Source organism: Halichoerus grypus, chromosome 1 (assembly GCF_964656455.1).
Source record: "Halichoerus grypus chromosome 1, mHalGry1.hap1.1, whole genome shotgun sequence".
Classification (NCBI taxonomy): domain Eukaryota; kingdom Metazoa; phylum Chordata; class Mammalia; order Carnivora; family Phocidae; genus Halichoerus; species Halichoerus grypus.
In genome coordinates, this window is record NC_135712.1 from 163,681,948 (window position 1) to 163,699,982 (window position 18,035).

At 53.8% G+C, this 18,035-nt stretch overlaps 2 protein-coding genes across 4 annotated transcripts in view; one reads left to right on the forward strand and one right to left on the reverse strand.

Moving 5' to 3' along the window:
* Positions 1-3,384, forward strand: part of PLXND1 (plexin D1) — a 59,038-nt gene extending 55,654 nt beyond the window's left edge. For all 3 annotated transcript variants that reach the window (XM_036073607.2, XM_036073609.2, XM_036073608.2), the window contains exons 34-36: positions 287-427; positions 591-665; positions 875-3,384. In XM_036073607.2, coding sequence (XP_035929500.2) covers positions 287-427; positions 591-665; positions 875-991 — 333 coding nt within the window. In that variant the 3' untranslated portion in view covers positions 992-3,384. The remainder of the gene's footprint in view (positions 1-286; positions 428-590; positions 666-874) is intronic.
* Positions 3,385-6,091: 2,707 nt separating this feature from the next.
* On the reverse strand, positions 6,092-15,072 carry H1-8 (H1.8 linker histone). The gene is made up of 5 exons (XM_078074806.1): positions 14,964-15,072; positions 9,804-10,063; positions 7,691-8,054; positions 6,800-6,861; positions 6,092-6,454 (listed from the first exon to the last, which is right to left on the reverse strand). The coding sequence occupies exons 1-5, from the start codon at positions 15,070-15,072 to the stop codon at positions 6,206-6,208; spliced, it is 1,044 nt and encodes a 347-aa protein (XP_077930932.1). The 3' UTR covers positions 6,092-6,205.
* Positions 15,073-18,035: the final 2,963 nt, after the last annotated feature.

The following is an 18,035-nucleotide window of genomic DNA, read 5'->3' on the forward strand; positions in this document are numbered from 1 at the left end:
GGATCTTAAACGAAACAGCCTGCAGGCAACAAAGAGCTGGCCCACAGCCCGTGCACCTTTCCCCCTAAAGGAAGCGGGTCCCCCTTCAGGTCATCCCCTGACAGTGCCCTAGAAAGTAGGGCGGGGGTTCCGTGCCAAAGGGCAGCACAGGGAGGGGTGAGAGCCCCCGCCTGGTCCAAAGCCGGCTGTGAGGGGGCCGGTTGTCCGGCAGTGGGGACGTGCACTGGTCCAGAAACAGGTCTGGTCTCCAGCCGCCGCCTTATCCCCGCCACTCCTCTCTGCCCAGGACTCGCCGACCAACAAGCTCCTGTACGCCAAGGAGATCCCCGAGTACCGCAAGATCGTGCAGCGCTACTACAAACAGATCCACGACATGACGCCGCTCAGCGAGCAGGAGATGAACGCGCACCTGGCCGAGGAGTCGCGGGTGCGGCTGGCTCCAGAGGGGCCTTGTGGGCGCAGGGGGGGGAGCTGACTTCCCGGGAGGGGCTGTGGGAAGCTGGGGGTTTGTGTGTAACCACCCCCACCCCCCGGGCTGGGCTGTAAGGGTGGGGTAACCCCCCTCCGCCCTCCCGCCTTCTCCCTTGTAGAAATACCAGAACGAGTTCAACACCAATGTGGCCATGGCTGAGATTTATAAATACGCCAAGAGGTATCGCACACAGGTGGGTACCCTGATGTGAGGCACCCACCCTGGGGCCCGCGGTGCCCCCCTCTCAGCCCTGTCCACCTCCTCTGCTCAGGAAAGCCCCAGAAGAGGCTCAGGCTCACCTAGTCACATCTCGGAACATTTGCGTGTTAGGGGCCGGTTGCCAGCCATAGAAATCCAGGCAGTGTTGTCTCCCCACCCCCTGGCCCCTTGCTCCCCCCTCAGATCATGACCGCGCTGGAGGCGAACCCCACTGCCCGGAGGACCCAGCTGCAACACAAGTTCGAGCAGGTGGTGGCTCTGATGGAGGACAACATCTATGAGTGCTACAGCGAGGCCTGAGCCTGGGGGAGACGCACCGCCCTCGACTCCACTTTGTGCCCCGTGCCTCGGACTCCAGCTGGGAAAGGACTGAGCAGGGTCGGCTTCGGGGGGCGGTGGGGGGGGCATGGAGGGGCTTCTCTGAGCCAGGCAGAGGAGCCCCCAGCCCCGGGCCCCTCGGGCCCCTCCCACCTGTCCCCAGATCTGATCTCTGGACTGGGGACTTGGAAGCCACAGCCAGCCCCTGGTAAGGCTCCCGCCACCCCCCAAGCGCAGCCTGGACGGAGCCCCCGGCTCTGCGCCGCCCCTGCTGCTGAGAGCCCTGCCCCACAGGGCCCAGCGCCCTCCGGCAGAGACGAGCCCCCGGCCCACGGGCCACAGCCAGAAACACTACCTCATGCAATGTGGCGGAGGGGAGGCCTCCTTGAACCAGCCCTCGAGTGGTTTCTGCTTCAACCACCAAAATGTCCTCTCCGGCTTCGGTCACCCAGAGAGGACCGTGGCGGCACACGGTTTCCAGCGGCTGCCGGTGGAGTGGGCGGCGCCCACTGCCCGTGGGCAGGCTCTGTGTGCTCTCCCACAAGCCGGGGGTGGGCAGAGGACCAGGGCACAGGTGCTGAGCGCTGCTGGGCTGGAGGGAGGGGACAGGGGCTAAGTCGTACCAAGGCTGTAGCTGGGCTACTTGATCTTGCTGGAAGTGTTTCTAAAGATAGCACCATTTTTTTTTTTTAAAAAGCTTTTATATATTAAAAAACTTATCACGCGCCAACTGTGAATAGCTGCCGCTTGTGCAGAGGACCCGGGGAGGGGTCCCCAGGGGCTCCCACCACAACACTGGAAAGGACTGTTCCAGAGGACAGGCAGACCTGGCAGAGACACCCCCCCCCCCAAACCCAAGGCCCTGAAAAAAATCACCCATTCTGTTCCTGTCAGAAGCCACCCTCCGTGGCTGAGCCGGTTCCCCCCGCAGCAGACCCAGCCAGCACTGGGACTGGCTCCGAGCCCGCGGGGGCTGGGCTGGAGGGGGTGGCTGGGAAGCTCTGGAACCTTCTTTGTAATAAAAGCCTGATGGGAAAAGCTGCTGTGAGCTCCAGCCTTTATCCTGAGATGGCAAAGGAGGGAAACGTGTGCTCGTAGTAGAAAGGAGAGGGGCAGTTGGGTGTAGAGCCCCGCCTCGGCCACGCTCCTGCGTGCGGTTTGGGCAGATACCGGACTTAGCCCTGGGGAGGGAGCGGCACGGTTCAGTGGGACCAGGTCTGCTTGCCCTGGGCTTAGAGGGCACCCATGGGACCTCCAGGAAGATGTCATCGTGGCTATGTGCCACCTACCCCTAGGCAGGCCCTGCTCCTATTACCTTTATAACAGGCCTGTGAGGAATGGAACATTATGCCCATTTTACAGATGTAGAAATGGACCCTCAGCACGGTGGAAGAATCCCCACAGGTCATAGAGCCAGGCAGCAGCAAAGTGGGGACCCAAACCAGGTTGCAGGGGCCCCTCATTCCTCCATTTTGTGCTTCCTCCATGCAGTCTCCACAGTGGCACCCAAAGGTGTGGGGAGGTCAAGGTGACAGCCCTAGGAAGAGAACTGATGTTTACACATGCCCCCTGAATTTCTCATCAATCTTGAAAACCCCATTTTTTCATGTGAGGAAATATGCAGTTTCCCCAAGGCCAGTGTAACCCTGGACTGTTCCCAGCTGGGCAGTCCACTCCTCAGGATGGTCAACCTCAGTTGGGGTCAGCACTACCACAGAACCCCCGGCCCAGCCAGCAGGCTCTGGGCGTGAGCTGGGGGTGAGGTTCATCGCTGTCCCCCCAAAGAAAAGGTCATTAGAGAACTGGCTCCAAATTAGAAGCAACTCAATCATTTTTCCATCATAATGGGGAAAAAAATGAAGCACCCATTTATCAAGAATACAAACTAGGACAGAAAAATTCGTACAATTTAAAACAAAATCCCACAAATACCAGTTCTAGAATTAATGAGAACAGAGAAGTGAGAAAAGAAAAATAAACAAGTTTTAGCTTTAAAAATAGCCTTTTCCTGTAGGGGCTCCTGGGTGGAGACAGATTCTTTATCTTTTCAAATTTTCTGAGCACTGATTCCTTTTCATTAAGCAGCAGATTTTCTAATTTAAGTTATTGACACATTTGATAGGGATTTTTTTTTTTTGGTGTGATTTTAGAATGAATACACATTTCCTGCAGAAATGTCAGGAAATCAAAGCCACCCTAACCCACCCATGGTTCGTGTCCCAGAGAATGCCGGTCCAGATCGTGTGCCCGCCTGCGTCGGGGGCTGAGTAAATGCGGGACCAGGGTGTACTCACCATTCTGTAACCTGCCTTTTCCCCGTGCGACAATATGTCAGTGACATCTTTCTGTTGGCATTAAATATTCTGCAGCCTGTTGTGATGCCTGCTGAACATGCAGTTCCTTCTTGAGGTTTAGTAACACATTGGCATATGGTGGAAAACTCTAGTTTCTGGGGTCATTTCTCAACACAGAAGGTGGGAGACTTCTGTGAGTCACCCACAGTTCTTATCTGGGGCCCTGAAGACTCGCCTTGCAGCGACAGGCGTCCCTTCGCTGTCTGAAGGTCATGGGAGGTCATGGACACTTCGGCGCAATGTCCTCAAGCGGGGAGGAGACTCGGCCGTGTCTCATGAGTACTGGATGCTGTCCGGCCTCTGCTAGGCCAGGGGTACTCACCTGCCCCTAGCTTGTGGGGGTGCGAGGCCCAGGGGTGCCGTCCCAGAGCCTGGCCGGGCGCCTCCCACAGCCCCCTGCCCAACCGTGAAAGGAGAGGCACAGCCAGACCCTCTCCACGGGAAGTGCCAGCCCAGCCCCTCCCGTCTGCTCACAGTACCCTTGGGGGCCTGCTGGCGGCCACACCACAGACGCCCCAGGGAGGACGGCAGCACAGCTAGAAGAAGCCTCATGCGGGATTCGAGGAAGTGCGGGCAGGGCTGAAGGAGCAGGGGCAGGAAGGAACTGTCTGATGCTCCACGCTGGCCTGTGTCGGTTTCCCTTTGTGCCCCTTCTGCCCCCTTTCCCAAGTCCCTTCCAGTTTCCCTCCACCTCCCTTCTAGTTCACCCCATCCTTCTCCACCCCTCCCTGGCTCAGCTGTCACCCCTCAACAGGACTTCCTCTCAGCAGCCTTCTGCCCAGGCTGAGTCCTCACCCCAGGAAATTGTCACCGTGGAGTCACCAGGCTGCGTCCACCCCAAACTATAGGCTCATCCTTGACCACTTTCTTCCACCCAATACTTCAACAAATCCCATGCACCCTGCTTAAACTTCTATCCAGAACCCACTGCTTATAAGCCCTCCCTCCACGCACAGCTCTCCTCACCTGGACCACGGCAGGGCCTCCCCGCTGCCCGTGCCCCCTGCAGTCGCTCTGCTGCTCACTGTCTTCTAATGGCCCCTCCTCACGATTACAATGAAACCCCAAAGTTCTTCCCCTGGCTTACAAGGCCCTCCCCGATCTGCCCTGGCCTACCCCACGGTCCTTGTTCTAGGTTATCTACTGCTGCGTAACAAACCACCCCAATCCTCAAGGGATGAAAACAACAGCATTCATTTACAGGAGACCCCCCCTTCTCCATGGGGGATACGTTCCAAGACCCCCAGTGGAAGCCTGAAACTGCAAACAGTATGAACCCTATATATACTATGTCTTTTCTTAGACATACATACCCATGGTAAAGTTTAATTTATAAATTAGGCAGAGTAAGAGATCAACAAGTAATAAAATCGAGCAATTGTATCACTATATTATAATCAGAATTATGTGACTGTGGTCTCTCTCTCTCAGAATAACTTATTGTATGGTACTCACCCTTCTTGGGATGTGAGCTGATGAAAGGTCTACGTGAGGAGGTGCGAGGGGTAGGACAGAGACACTGTGACGTAGTGTTAGGCTACCAGCGACCTTCGGATGATCCATCAGAAGGAAGGTCACCTGCTTCCGGAGCATGGCTGCCCACAGGTAACTGAAACCACGCAAAGCGAAACCGTGGGAAAGCGGGGGGCACTACTGTACGGTCCTCGTGCATCTGCCGCTGGGACAGGGTTCGGCAGAGAAGGCTCATCCCTGTTCCACGTGGTATCAGCCAAGGCAGCTCAACTACAGCCAGAAGTTCCGATTCCAAGGTGGCGCACTCCTCTGGCTGGCAAACTGGGCAGGGATGGCAGCTGGGGCTGACAATCGGGGTGCCTCTGTTTCTTTCCACTGGCTGCTTGGGCTTTCCCACAGCATGGTGGTGGAGTTCTAAGAGCAAGTGTCAAAGCAAAAACAAAAACAAACAGGACACACAGGGAGTAGAAGCAGCCAGTCTCCTAAGGTCTGGGCCCAGAAACTGTCATAATGTCCTTTCCACTGTATTCTACTGTTCAAGCAATCACGGAGCCTGAGGTAAGGGGCAGGGACATAGACTCCACCTCCCCATGGGAAGAGGGTCACAGATGTGTTTAAAGCAACCCTGGACCTCATCTCCCATTACTGTCCCTCCTCATTGGACTTAAGCCCCATGGAACTCCCAGAGGCTCTTTGAGCCTTTCAAGCATATTTCCACCACAGGGCCTTTGCCTGCTCTCCCCCTTCTGTTGATTAGAGCAGGGCCCTGCTCAGTAACTTGTTGAATGGTCCTCTCCTTAGCCAGAGGGCTCTTTCTAAACACACACTAACCACATTAGTCTCTCCCCTGCCTATAGCCCTTCCTGCCTAGCCCCCACTGTCTACCTTCCCTTGTCTATCACATCCCCCACCCTCCTCCCTACCCCATGCTCCTCTCAGAGCCACAAACCCCCTCCTTCCACCACACTGTCCAGCCCCACCTCACATGCTGGGCCCTCTGCCTGCAGTGTCCTTCCCCGCCTCAGCTGTCTCCTACCCGTCCTTTAAGACGAAAAGCCACCTCCTCCAGGAAGCAGTCCCAGATCTCAGGCTGGGTTTAACACCCCTCCTGTGCCTCCACAGACCCCTACATGTCTTGGACCCCTAAACCAGCCCTTTACGTTGTACAACCTGTCTCCCCCAGGGAGGGAACTCCTATCTGGGCAGGAGCCGGAGACGGCCAAAATCCTTGGACCTCAGCCTCCACCCACACTGATTTGTGAGGGAAAAAAAAGCCTTTATTGATAAATAGGTTACAATGAAATAAATAGAGTGACGGTTTGTTGGGGAATAAAAACTCGGGCAGGATCTCCGTGTCTCCACCCCAGCTCTAGCTTTCAGCCTCCACCTTCCTACCGGCCAGTTTGGACGATGAGGCCTTGGTGGGCATGCCCGGCCTCCTTGGGCCCTTGGGGGCCTCTGTCTTCCTGGCCAGGGGTTCAGGCACCGTCTTAGACCCACCACCCCTGGGAAGAGCAGCGGCCTTGGCTTTGGGCCCCGCCTTGGCCGCATGGGCAACGACCTCTTTAGGGACGTGATTTTCCTTCTTTTTGGCTGGAGAAGCAGTACCATTCTTGCCCTATAAGAAAGCAAACCAGGAGCAAGAGGACAGAGTGGGGCAGGGTTGGACACATAGCTTGGAGCCCACAGGAATAGGGCTGAAATCCCAGTGGGCTCCAAGGGCAGGGGGGGATTCTGGGTGGCTTTGGACAAGGGACCTCACCTCTCTAAGCCTGGGTCTTACATGTGAAATGGGGGTGAGGATCCTCAGAGCACTGGAGGGCCAGACAGAAGTGAACTGTGCTTTGTACAAAAGCAAATTACCCCCTTCTCCATGGACTCTCCCAGGGGCTGGGTGTAGGAAGCCCGAGCTCTAGCCTGCTCAGCGTGGAGATCCAGACCAGGGAAGTCACGCAGGACCTACCTTGGGGACCGTGGGTTTTGCGCTCCGACTCCCAGCTTTTGTTTTCCTGTGGGCCTCACCACCTGTCAGAGGGTGGGGGAGAGCATGTGGGAAGGACCCCTTTCAGGAGGAGCTTCTGGTGGGCAGGAGGGTTCAGGGGCCCCAGTCCTCACTCTGACACTTACGGGCTATGTGACCTGGGGCAAGTCGGTTGGCCACTCTGAGCCTGGGTGCCCTTGTCTGCCAATTGGGGATAACAGCATCTCTCTCATGGGATGGTTGGGGGATTAACTGGATGGTGGAAGACCATCTCTCACCCTGAGCAAGGCACCAGGCAGAGCCCCCCTTGCTCCGTGTTCACCCACACCAAAGACCCCTCACTGGTTTATTAGTCTCTAGTCTTTCGGCCATCTTCCACATGGCAGCCATGACACATTTTAAAAAAATACCTTGTACCCTAGCTGTTCCCTGTTCAAAGTCCTTCCATGGCTCTTCATTGTCTTCCAGATCGAGGCCAGACTCCCAGCTGCCCTTCACAGGCTCCCCCTTCTACTTCCCACACTGCACACACAACTATTTGCACTTCCTCAAAACCTTTACCTTCTTCATGCCTCTGGCCTTTGCACAGGCTGTTGTCCTCCCTGGGACACCTCCTCCAGGAAGCTTCCCCTGACTCCTTTCAGATGAGTCAGGCTCCTCTTCTCTCTGTATCTCCCCTTTCCTAAACCTACCCCCTACCCCCACCCCCCAGCTACCATGAGTTCTCCAACTCTCCAGCGCAAGCCAAGTACTCAGGCACATTTACTAGATAAGGAACCCCTCCCCAGAACAGGCCCTCTCCTCCCTCTCACCTCATATCCAGTGGCTGCCACAAATCCCTATCCCTATCTCTCACCCCACTCACACACCTACCCTGGCTCTTCCTTCTGCCTTTGACCTTTGACTTCCCACTGGGCCCGGTGGCACTGGGAGGGGCCCGTGTGGCCTTGTCTGGCTGTTGGGAGGCCTTTCTGGCCTCACTTGCTCTTGCCTCTTGGTCTTTGGTCTGGCCGCCTTTCTTGGGAGCCTTCTCCTTGGCTGCACCTGGTTTGGGAGGAGCCGTCCTCACCTCTCGCAGCTTCCTGGGTCCCCTTTTCACCTCGCCTGGGTTGGGAGGGTCCTTCTTTGCCTCCCTTGGTTTCTTGGGGACCTTCTCCTTGGCCTCACTGGGTTTCCTGGGGGCTGTCATGATGGGGGTCTTCCTGGGTTGGACTTTCCTCTTATGCTTGGGAACCAACTGGTGGAGGAGAGAATGGGGTGGAATTGAGAGCAGAAGTTCTCAGTGTCTCATACCCCCACACCCTACACGAGGCTCAGAGAGGAAAGCCTTGTTCTAAAAGAGGGGGCGAAGAAGGTGGTCAGGGGCACAGGGAGCAGATGCATGACCACCTCCTAAATGCCTGATGCCAAAGACACATTCTATCCCCGTATTGCTCTTCGAGGGAGGGGTGTTGCCATTGAGGAGCTGGGGGACCTGAGTCTCCTAGACACACCCGAGGTTCTCTTACCTCCTGTGCAGGTGGCTGTCAGGAGGGCACAGGCACCCCCCCTCCTGCCCCCCAAGTCTGGAAGTCTCAAAGCCAGGCTCCTGGGTGTAAAGTGCACAGCATACACTGAGTCCTGACCCCAGTCCTCTGAGATGCTAATCTACAAATCTCCTTCGACCTCCCACTCCACACACCTTCGCATGCACTCTGTCTGACTCCCCTTCCGCCTCCCACCTAGGCCCCGCCCACCTCATGCCTCACACCCCCATGTCTCCCCAAGTCTCCCTTTTCCCCTTTTGCCTCTCAGGTGGACCTTCCAAGTCACAACTTCCTGTGCAACTCAGCCAAGTCTTTCTCTTCTCCCACTGGCCTGTCTTCCCATCTTTACAGCGGGGCCATCATGAAATGGGTGAGAGGCAGGGGGATGTGAGGGCCCCTGGCAAACAGGTGGTCTCATCCTAGAGCCCGCCTCTAATGATGTTGCTCCCTCTGTCCCCAAAATCTCATGGCTCCCCATTACCGTCAAGACCAGAAACAACGCCCCTCCTAGCACACACACATTTCTAACTCCATGACACTCCAGGCTCCCTTCCCCGCCTCCCCTCCCCTCCCCTCAGCCCACTTTCCTGACGGGCTCTCAGGTCCTGCAGCCTAACCCAGCCATGCACACCCTCAGTGCCCCCCACCTTGCTCTCCTTCGCCCCATCCTATGCACGTGGACTTGCCATAGTTTGTGTCCAAGCTGTGACCCTTGCCTGGGAGTTCATGAGGAACTTGTTGTCCTCAGCCACCTGGTTACCACAGGGACTGGAACACGGTAGGTTGAGAAAGTTCCAGTGTTCTGTGGTTACGGTCAGAGCAACTGCCACGTGCTGGGGCCCAGCAATGACCAGAAAGACCCCATGTCCGGGTCCCTGAGATTTCCCTGGTGGCAGCCGACAGTCACAATGCTGGCATTGGATTTTGTGCCAAATCTGCCCTCAGCTCTAGGTGTCCCTGGACGGCTCCCCTCCAGGACCCTCCCCTTTGAAAGATGAGGATGGGGTGGCTCAGGGAGGTGCCAGCCCTGGTCTGGAGACCTGGGGTTTAGAGCCAGAGAGCGCGGGCAGCAAACCCAACTGTGACCTTCTAGACCCCATGGTTGGGTGTGCCTTGTCCGTGATGGAGAATTCCAGGCAGGTGCTGTGGGCACTAAGGACTCAGCGTGAACACAGCAGAGATAGTCCCTGGTCACTGGACACCCATGACAGGGATGAAGGCAGGCACAGCCAGGGAACCGGGGCCCTGCAGGCTCTCCAAGGAGGCACACCACTACCCTTCCCGGAGAAGGTATCTCCACGAAGACACAAGGAAGACAAGGAGAGAAGACAGGGAACAGCCCCCCGGGGGGGAGGGGGGTGCAGGGAGGAGGAGCTGGGGCTGAAGCTCAAAGTCTGGGGCCCAGGCCCTCCCACCCTGTGGCCTCCCCCAGGCCCACCCTCCAGCCCAACCAGGCTCACTTTGAAGCTGCCAGTGGCCCCCCTGGCCTTGGAGTTGGTGGGCCTGACAAGCAGGCCGCGGTGCATGCCTGTGGCCAGGGCCTGCTTCAGCAGGTACTTGAGCCGGAGGACATCCACCGTAGGGTACTTCTGCAGGATGTAAACCTTGATGGCCGCCACGGAGGTGCCCCGGCGCCGCTCTCCCGCCTGCAGCGCCTCCAGGACCATGCGCAGCACGGGAGGGTGGCGGCGCGGCCCTCGGGCGGTGCTGCGGCTCGGGCCTGCGGGGGGGGGGGGGGGGACAGCGGGGCGTCACCCGGCGCCCAGACCACCCTCGGGCCCGATCGACCACAAACCTGCCTGGCAGAGCACACGCCGGGCCCCAGCCAGGCCCCACGGTGGGTGGGCCAGGGGCCTGGGGGATCACACCCCCCCCAGGTTGGGAGCACCGCCTGCCGGCTGGCCCGCAAACAACCCAACGGGAGGGCAGGGCAGGGCAGGTGGCTTGTCTGGCCACCGTCTCCCAGTGACCCGAGCAGAGCTGGGTCCACACCGGGCGCTCCATAGAGCTTCCCTGAAAGAATTAAATAGTTCTTTTAGAAAACTAAATACGTCAGGTCAGTTGTCTAACTACCAGTTTACAGGAAATCCAGGGGCTTGGCGAGAGGGCCACAGGGAGGAAATCAGCAAAATCCAGCCTGTGAGGAGCTCTCCAGGACACACAGCCCGGCTTCTACAAATAAACAAGGAGTAAAAGAAAAAGTGGGAAGGGGCCCTAGGGATGAAAGAGACTGCTAAGCCCGTTCAACCACATGCAACGTGGGATCCTTTGCTCAAACTAAGAACGGGGACTTAAATGAGCCAACTTGGTGGGGGAGGGCACGGAGAAGACAACCAGATAAATGTGAACATTGGAAATATTTGGGGATATTAAGGATGATGGTATTGCAGTTATAGTGTAAGGGGCTCTTTTCTTGTAAAGGTAAATACCGAGGGCAGCATAAGCAAAGATAAACTATTGGAATCACATCAAACTAAAAAGCTTTGCACAGTGAAGGAAATCATCACAAAATGAAAAGGCAATCCTACTGGGTAGGAGAAGATACTTGCAAATGATATACCCCATAAGGGGTTAATATCCAAAGTATATAAAGAACTCCTACAACTCAATAACAAAAAAACCAATCTGATTAAAAAATGGGCAGAGAATTTGAATAGACATTCCTCCAACAACATATAGATGGCCAACAGGCACATGAAAAGATGCTCAACATCACTAATCAGCAAGGAAATGCAAATCACAATACAACAAGACAGCACCTCACAATTATCAGAATGGCTAACATTAAAAAGACAAGAAATAGGGGCACCTGCGTGGCTCAGTTAAGGTCTTGATCTCAGGGTTGTGAGTTCAAGCCCTGTGTTGGGCTCCACGCTGGGAGTGGAGCCTACTTAAAAAAAAAGGGCGGGGGGAGGTGCGCCTGGGTGGTTCAGTTGGTTAAGCGACTGCCTTCGGCTCAGGTCATGATCCTGGGGTTGAGCCCCATATCAGGCTCCCCCTGCTCTACGAGGAGCCTGCTTCTCCCTCTCCCTCTGCCTGCCATTCCCCCTGCTTGTGCTCTGTCAAATAAATAAAATCTTAAAAAAAAAAAAAAAGACAATAACAAGTGTTGGTAAGGCTGTGGAGAAAAGGGAAGCCTTGTGTACTATTGGTGAGAATGTAAATTGATGCAACCACTCTGGAAAACAGTATGGAGTTTCCTCAAAATTGAAAAATAGAACTACCCTCCCATCTAGCAATTCCACTTCTGCATATTTATCTGAAGAAAACAAAAGCACTAGTTCAAAAAGATATATGCATCCCTCTGTTCATTGCAACATTTGCATTAGTCAAGATATGGAAGCAACTCATGTCCATGAATAGATGAATGGATAAAGAAGACATGGTGTGTGGATCCATTGGAATATCATTCAGCCCTAATCTTGTCATTTGCAACAACATGGGATAGACCTACAAGGTATTATGTTAAGTGAAATAAGTCAGATAGGAAGACAGTTTGATTTCACTTACAGAAAGGGTAACTACACTTAATCATGGTAAGCATTTCATAATGTATACAAATAACGAAGCACTATGTTATATACCTAAAACTAATATAATATTATGTATCAATCAAAAACAGTTTTAAAAAATAAAGATGGGGCGCCTGGGTGGCTCAGTCGGTTAAGCATCTGACTCTTGATTTCAGCTCAGGTCATGATCTCAGGGTCATGAGATCAAGCCCTGCGTCGGGCTCTGCACTGAGCTCAGAGCCTGCTTATGATTCTTTCTCTCACTCTCCCTCTGCCCGCACCCCGCCACCATCCCAACCTGCTCCTCTCTCTCAAAAATTAAAATTAAAATAAAATTAAATTAAAATAAAAAACAAAGATAAATGCTAGACTACTTATAGGTGAAATGATAAGCCTGGCATTTGCTTTGAAATAACACAGTAGGTGAAATAAGAGTAGCCAGGAGCTGATAAGTGTTGAAGCTGTATGAAGGGTGCACAGGAAGGGAGTTGGGGGGGGGGGTTGCTTTGCCTATTGTTGTATGCATTTGGAAGTTTTCAAACATAAGTTACAAAAGAATCCCGCTCCTAGGTACGTATACTCAAGAGAAATGAAAACACATGCTCAAATGAAGATTTGTACACAAATGTTCATAGCAGCATTATTTATAATAGCCAAAATAGAAACCCAAATGTCCATAAACTAATGAATTGGGTAAACAGAACATGACATTAACCATAAAATGGAATATCATCCAGCAAAAAGAAGGAATGAAGTCCTTCCTTGAAAACATGCTGGGTGCAAGAAGCCAGTCACGAAAAGTCCCACACTGTAGGATGCCATTTATATTGAAATGTCCTGAATGGGATAATCATAGACAGAAAGTAGATTAGTGGTTGCCAGGGGCTGGGGATCGTGGGTGGGGAGGGGCAGTGACTGAAGGGGGTAAAAGTTTTCTTTTTAAGGGGATGAAAACATTCTAAAGTTGCCTGTGGAAATGGATACACAGCTGTGAATATACTAACAGCCACTGTACCCTTTAAATGGGTGAATTGTAGGGTATGTGAATTACTGAGATATCTCAATTACTGAAATACTGTTACTATTTTTTTTTAAGTTGCAAAAGAAAATAGGATCAAGGGGAGAAAAGCTTTTAGTCATTATAAGGTGCATACAAGTGGTTTAAATATGAAACCTGATTTAAATGTGGTGATTAAAAATGTTGGCTTATGGGGCGCCTGGGTGGCTCAGTCATTAAGCGTCTGCCTTCAGCTCAGGTCATGATCCTGGGGTCCTGGGATCGAGCCCCACATCGGGCTCCCTGCTCAGCGGGAAGCCTGCTTCTCCCTCTCCCACTCCCCCCTGCTTGTGTTCCCTCTCTCGCGGTGTCTCTGTCAAATAAATAAATAAAATCTTAAAAAAAAAAAATGTTGGCTTCTGATCAGTTTGCGAAAATTAAAGACTTTTAAAAAGGAATTGATTGGCTAAATATATATATATATATTTTTTTTAAAAACACATTTTAAAGTAGGAAAAAAAAGTAAAAAATTGTAGAGACCTAATCCGATTCATCTACTGCTGCCTCTTGGGCAGGAAGAGCCCAGTGTCTGGGAATATTCATTTTGGGCCAAAGCTTGTGAATGAGTGGAATCTCAGCCACACCCAGGACCTTGGGAGTTTCACTCTCCTCTCTGGGCCTTAGTCTTCCCACCTGTACAGTGGGGATGGGGTCTTTAAGGAAGTCTGCACCCTCCCAGCTGGGGTGTCCTCCGGCCTGGCCTGCAGTGACAGTTCTAACCCTTCCCCTGCCTCCCGAGAGCCAGGCCCTGTCCCAGGGAGCCACCCCAAGTCTCTTCCCTCCCCAGTCCCTGCAGCTGAATTCAGTTCCTCATTCTGCATTATTCAATGCCTGCTATATCCCGGGATGACCAGAACAGAACTCACAGCTCCCCCAAACTTGTCCTCCATCCTCTCTCTCCCAGGAATGGCACCTACCATACTTACCCGGCCACCCAAGCAAGAAACTGGAGGACATCCTGGACCTCCCATCCCCACCCTTTCTTCATGGACTTCTCCCCCCTCCATCCCGAGGACCCCGGCCTTCTTCCCACTGCACCTCCCCACTGCTGTCAGTGTAAAGGGCCCAAGGCCCTGGCTGAAGCCTTGGAGGCTCAGTGTGGCAGGTCCTGCCCCTTCCCTCCTCCCACCCCGCCACTCTGCCCCTGGCCAGAGGAGGGCCTGTGACTCCCTGGAAGCTTCCCCTAACCCCCTCACCTCTGGGCCTCTGCCCATGCTCTTACCTTGCCTGGGTGGCCTTTGTCCCCCGTGGTCACTCAGGTAGCTCTCACTCATCCTTCAAGGCCCACACAGCACCATGATTTGGACACCTGCCCTGACTTCTCGAGCCAGGGTGAGCATCTCTGCCCCAGGCTCCAAAGCACCTGGAACCCACCCTCCAACTTTTCCTCTGAAGGAGGCTTTACTCACACTCAGAACACTTCCCCTGCCTCACCCTCTTTCTCCTGGGTGAGGCTTAACCCTCCTGCAGGGGTCACCGCCTCCAGAAAGCCTTCCTTGACCTCCCAGAGTAGGTTAGTGACTCCCATGGGCTCCTACAGCCCTCTGCATTCCCGACGTCAAAGCACATGCCACATTATGAAATGGCATCTATTAATGAGGCAGTCTTCCCCCTCAGACCGGGAGCTCCTGGAGGGAATGAACCTATCTATATCCAGAGAAACCCTGAGGCGTTGTTTGTTGATTGCAAATTGGGATGCAGCCCTCAATTCAAGGCCCAGCCTCACAGCACATGCTTGCTCTCGCCCCTGCTCCGCCAGCTAGCCGCCCCGCAGCTGCAGCGGGTCCGCCAGCCCGGCCCCGACAGGAAATGGGCTCCAGCTGGGGAGGCCCGCTCTGCCCTCTTCCCCCTGAGCTGGGCCAGCCTCAGCCCCCAGGCAGGACCTGGCCCCTGCTACCTTGGGCATCAGCTCTTCTGCCAAATGAGCATGTGAACTCCACAGCCTCTAGAATGGGTGCTGGGGCCGGGCTGGGAGAGGAGGCTGGGTGGCACCAGGAGGGTCCAGGACACCCAGGGAATGGGCTCGCGAGGAGCTGCCTCCCCTTACCCACCTGGCTCTTCAGACTCAGACACCCCGGACGACCCCACTGTGGAGGGCAAGGAGGTTGAGGACGCTGAGGAGGTTGAGACGTCACTGGAGGCAATGCTCCCAGGAGCCATTGCATGGGCAGACGCAGACGCAGATGCGGACGGTCAGACCCCCTCCCAAGGCGTGAGACTTCCAGGCCGGCTCGTTCCTCCTATATATCAGCAGCCCAGCCCCACCACTCCAATTAGCCCCTGATTGGGCTGGGAGGCTCTGGGCTGCTGATTGGGGCAGGAGGGCTGGGATGGGGCACTGCAACCCTGCCTTGTGTGCTGACGCCCAGCTTGGCCACCCACGCCTATGTGACCTCAGGTGAGTCAATTGACTTCTCTGGGTCTCAGGCTCATGGCAAAATGATGGGCCCTGAGATGATGGTCCCGCCTGCGCCCTCTGCCCCCACAGGGCCTGGAGATGCTGATGGGGAACAGGGCACACCTGGAGTGTGGAAGCGGTCACTGAGGCCTCCAGTCCCACTTGCCCCATGCCACTCCTGTTCCCAGGCCACTGCCGACCTTGGTTTCTCAAGAAGTGGCAGTTGAAGCCCGACTGGTGGGGATTGCCTGGAGCAGACACCCCCAGATCAAACTGTGGCCTCCTTTTTTCTGTTTTATATGAAAGAATTTTTAAGGGATGAATGAATAATTTTTATTTATTATTATTATTTTTTTAAGATTTTATTTATTTGAGAGAGAAGGCAATGGGGGGGCAGAGGGACAGGGAGAAGCAGACTCCCCACTGAGCAGGGAGCCCAACATGGGGCTCAATCCCAGGACCCTGAGATCATGACCTGAGCTGAAGTCAGGTGCTTAAGGACTGAGTCACCCAGTCACCCTGAATGAGCAATTTTCAAATAAAATTGTCTAGCACAAGTGCCCATAAACTGGTAAAAAAGGACAGAGAATATGAATAGGCAATTCACCAGAAAGCCTGATAAACACAAGAAAATATTATCGGCCTCCTTGGCATTCAGGAAAATTCACACTGAAACAGTGATAAGATAGTATTTTCCCATCAAACTGACTAAAATTGAAGGCAGTGTAGGCATGGATGCAGGGACCCGGACCCTCAGTGCCTCCACCTACGGTGTAAATTGGGGTGCAGCCTGGTTTGGAAAGGTATTCCCTTGAACTCAGCAACTCCACTTCTCTATCCTAGAAGCGCTTTAGTCAGAAAAGAAACAACTGATGCATTATCTGGAAAAGAAAAAAAAAAGAGAGAGAACTAACTTCCAGAGGAATCCCTCGAGGCTTGGCTGAACTAGTCCCCAAGTACCGAATACTGTGCAGCCGTTTGAAACGAGGCAGTGAATTAATACAAGCATGAGGTGTTTTTCCACACCTGCTAGAATGACAGGACTTTAGATATCTATCAATGCTGGGGGGCCAGCACGTCAAGAAATACATAGCTGCTGGGAGGGAAAGCTCGAAGCCACTCTAGAAGGCAGTGCAGTGACATCTAATACAACTAAAGCTAGATTCATGCCACATCCCACCCGTGGCACTCCAGGGATAAGTCTGAGAGGAACTCTTACACTGAGAGATAAGGATGCTCACTGCCATCTCAGCAAAAGTTCAAGACAAACGAAATACCCGCCAGGAGAAAAATGAACAAATAAACCATGGTCTATTCACACGGTAGAATAGTATACAGCAGTGAAAATGAGTGAACCAGAGGGCGCCTGGCTGGCTCGGGCAGGGGAGCATGCGGCTCTTGATCTTGGGGTCATGAGTTCAAGCCCCATGTTGGGTGCGGAGCCTACTTTAAATAAATAAATAAATAATTTTTTAAAAATGAAAATGAATGCATTGGAATGTGTCTGTGGAATATGCTCTGCTCTTCTGAGAAGAGAGAACGTGTGTGGGCATTTGTTTGTGTGTGTAAGTGAAGGCACAGAAGAAGGTCTGAAAGGATTCACACCAAAGTAATAGCAGTGGTTACCTCTAAGGAGGGTGTAGGATTTGGAGGGGACAGGTTTAAAACAGACTTGCATTCTTCTCCCTGTAGTCTCTTTATTGTTGGGGTTTTTCCAGGGGGACTCTCCATGACCAGATGTCTGGATTGAGGGAGGCGGAGGCCATCAAAGTGTTCTAAAGTGAAATTAGATATCACTCTCTGGCCTAGCACCCTTCATAGCTCCCCACTGCCCATAAGTGGAAGCTTGACCTCTTGAGTCTGGCTTATGGAGCCCCTTTCCCCCTGGAACCCTGCAGTCCAACTGCTGTGGCTCTTGGAATGGGCTAGATGTTAAGAGCAGGCCCTTCTCCTTTGTGTTTCTTTTGTGTGTGTGTTCGGTGGATGCGGAAATGGCCCCAATTTCTCACCCCTCTCCGTATCCATGTGCATTTGCATGTAATTCTGCAGCTCCTCTCACACTCCTTAAATCTGAGCTGGCCTTGTGACTTGCTTTGACCAACAGAATATGGTGGAAGTGATAGCTTGCCAGTCCCAACCCCATGAGAACAAGCCCTGGCTAGCCTGCTGGATGCTCAGAGGCCCGTGGCTCAGTCACCCCCGTCACCCAGCCCACAGCTGGCCCACCAGCCAAACCTCCAGCTGACCACAGATGCTTTAATGAGCCCAGCAGAAATTAACCAAGCTGAGTCCAGATCAGCAGAACCACGTGGCTGACCCACAGAGTCACAAGCAACAATACCTGGTGTGTTGTTTTAAGCCATGAGGTTTGGGGGTTGTTTTTCATGCAGCATAAGCTAACTGATACAGTCTGCCTAGAAGGCCTTTCTTCACCCCCACCTACCTTCTCTGGATTGTTTCCCATTCATCCTTTTGGCCTCAGTATAGCTCAGAAAAGCCCTCCCTGACCCCTGAGGAGGTTAGGATCCCCTCCTCTGGTTCCAACAGCCCCTGGGACCTCCAGCACCCCGAGGTACAACTCTCCCACGCTAGCCCCTGAGCTCTGGAGGGCACGGGGGGGTTGGGCAGGGCCGTGTCTGTCTCGTTCCTGGTGGTATCTCAGGCGCCTAGCACAGCACCTAGCACACAGTAGGCGCTCAGCACCCACTGCTGTGGGACCCCCGTG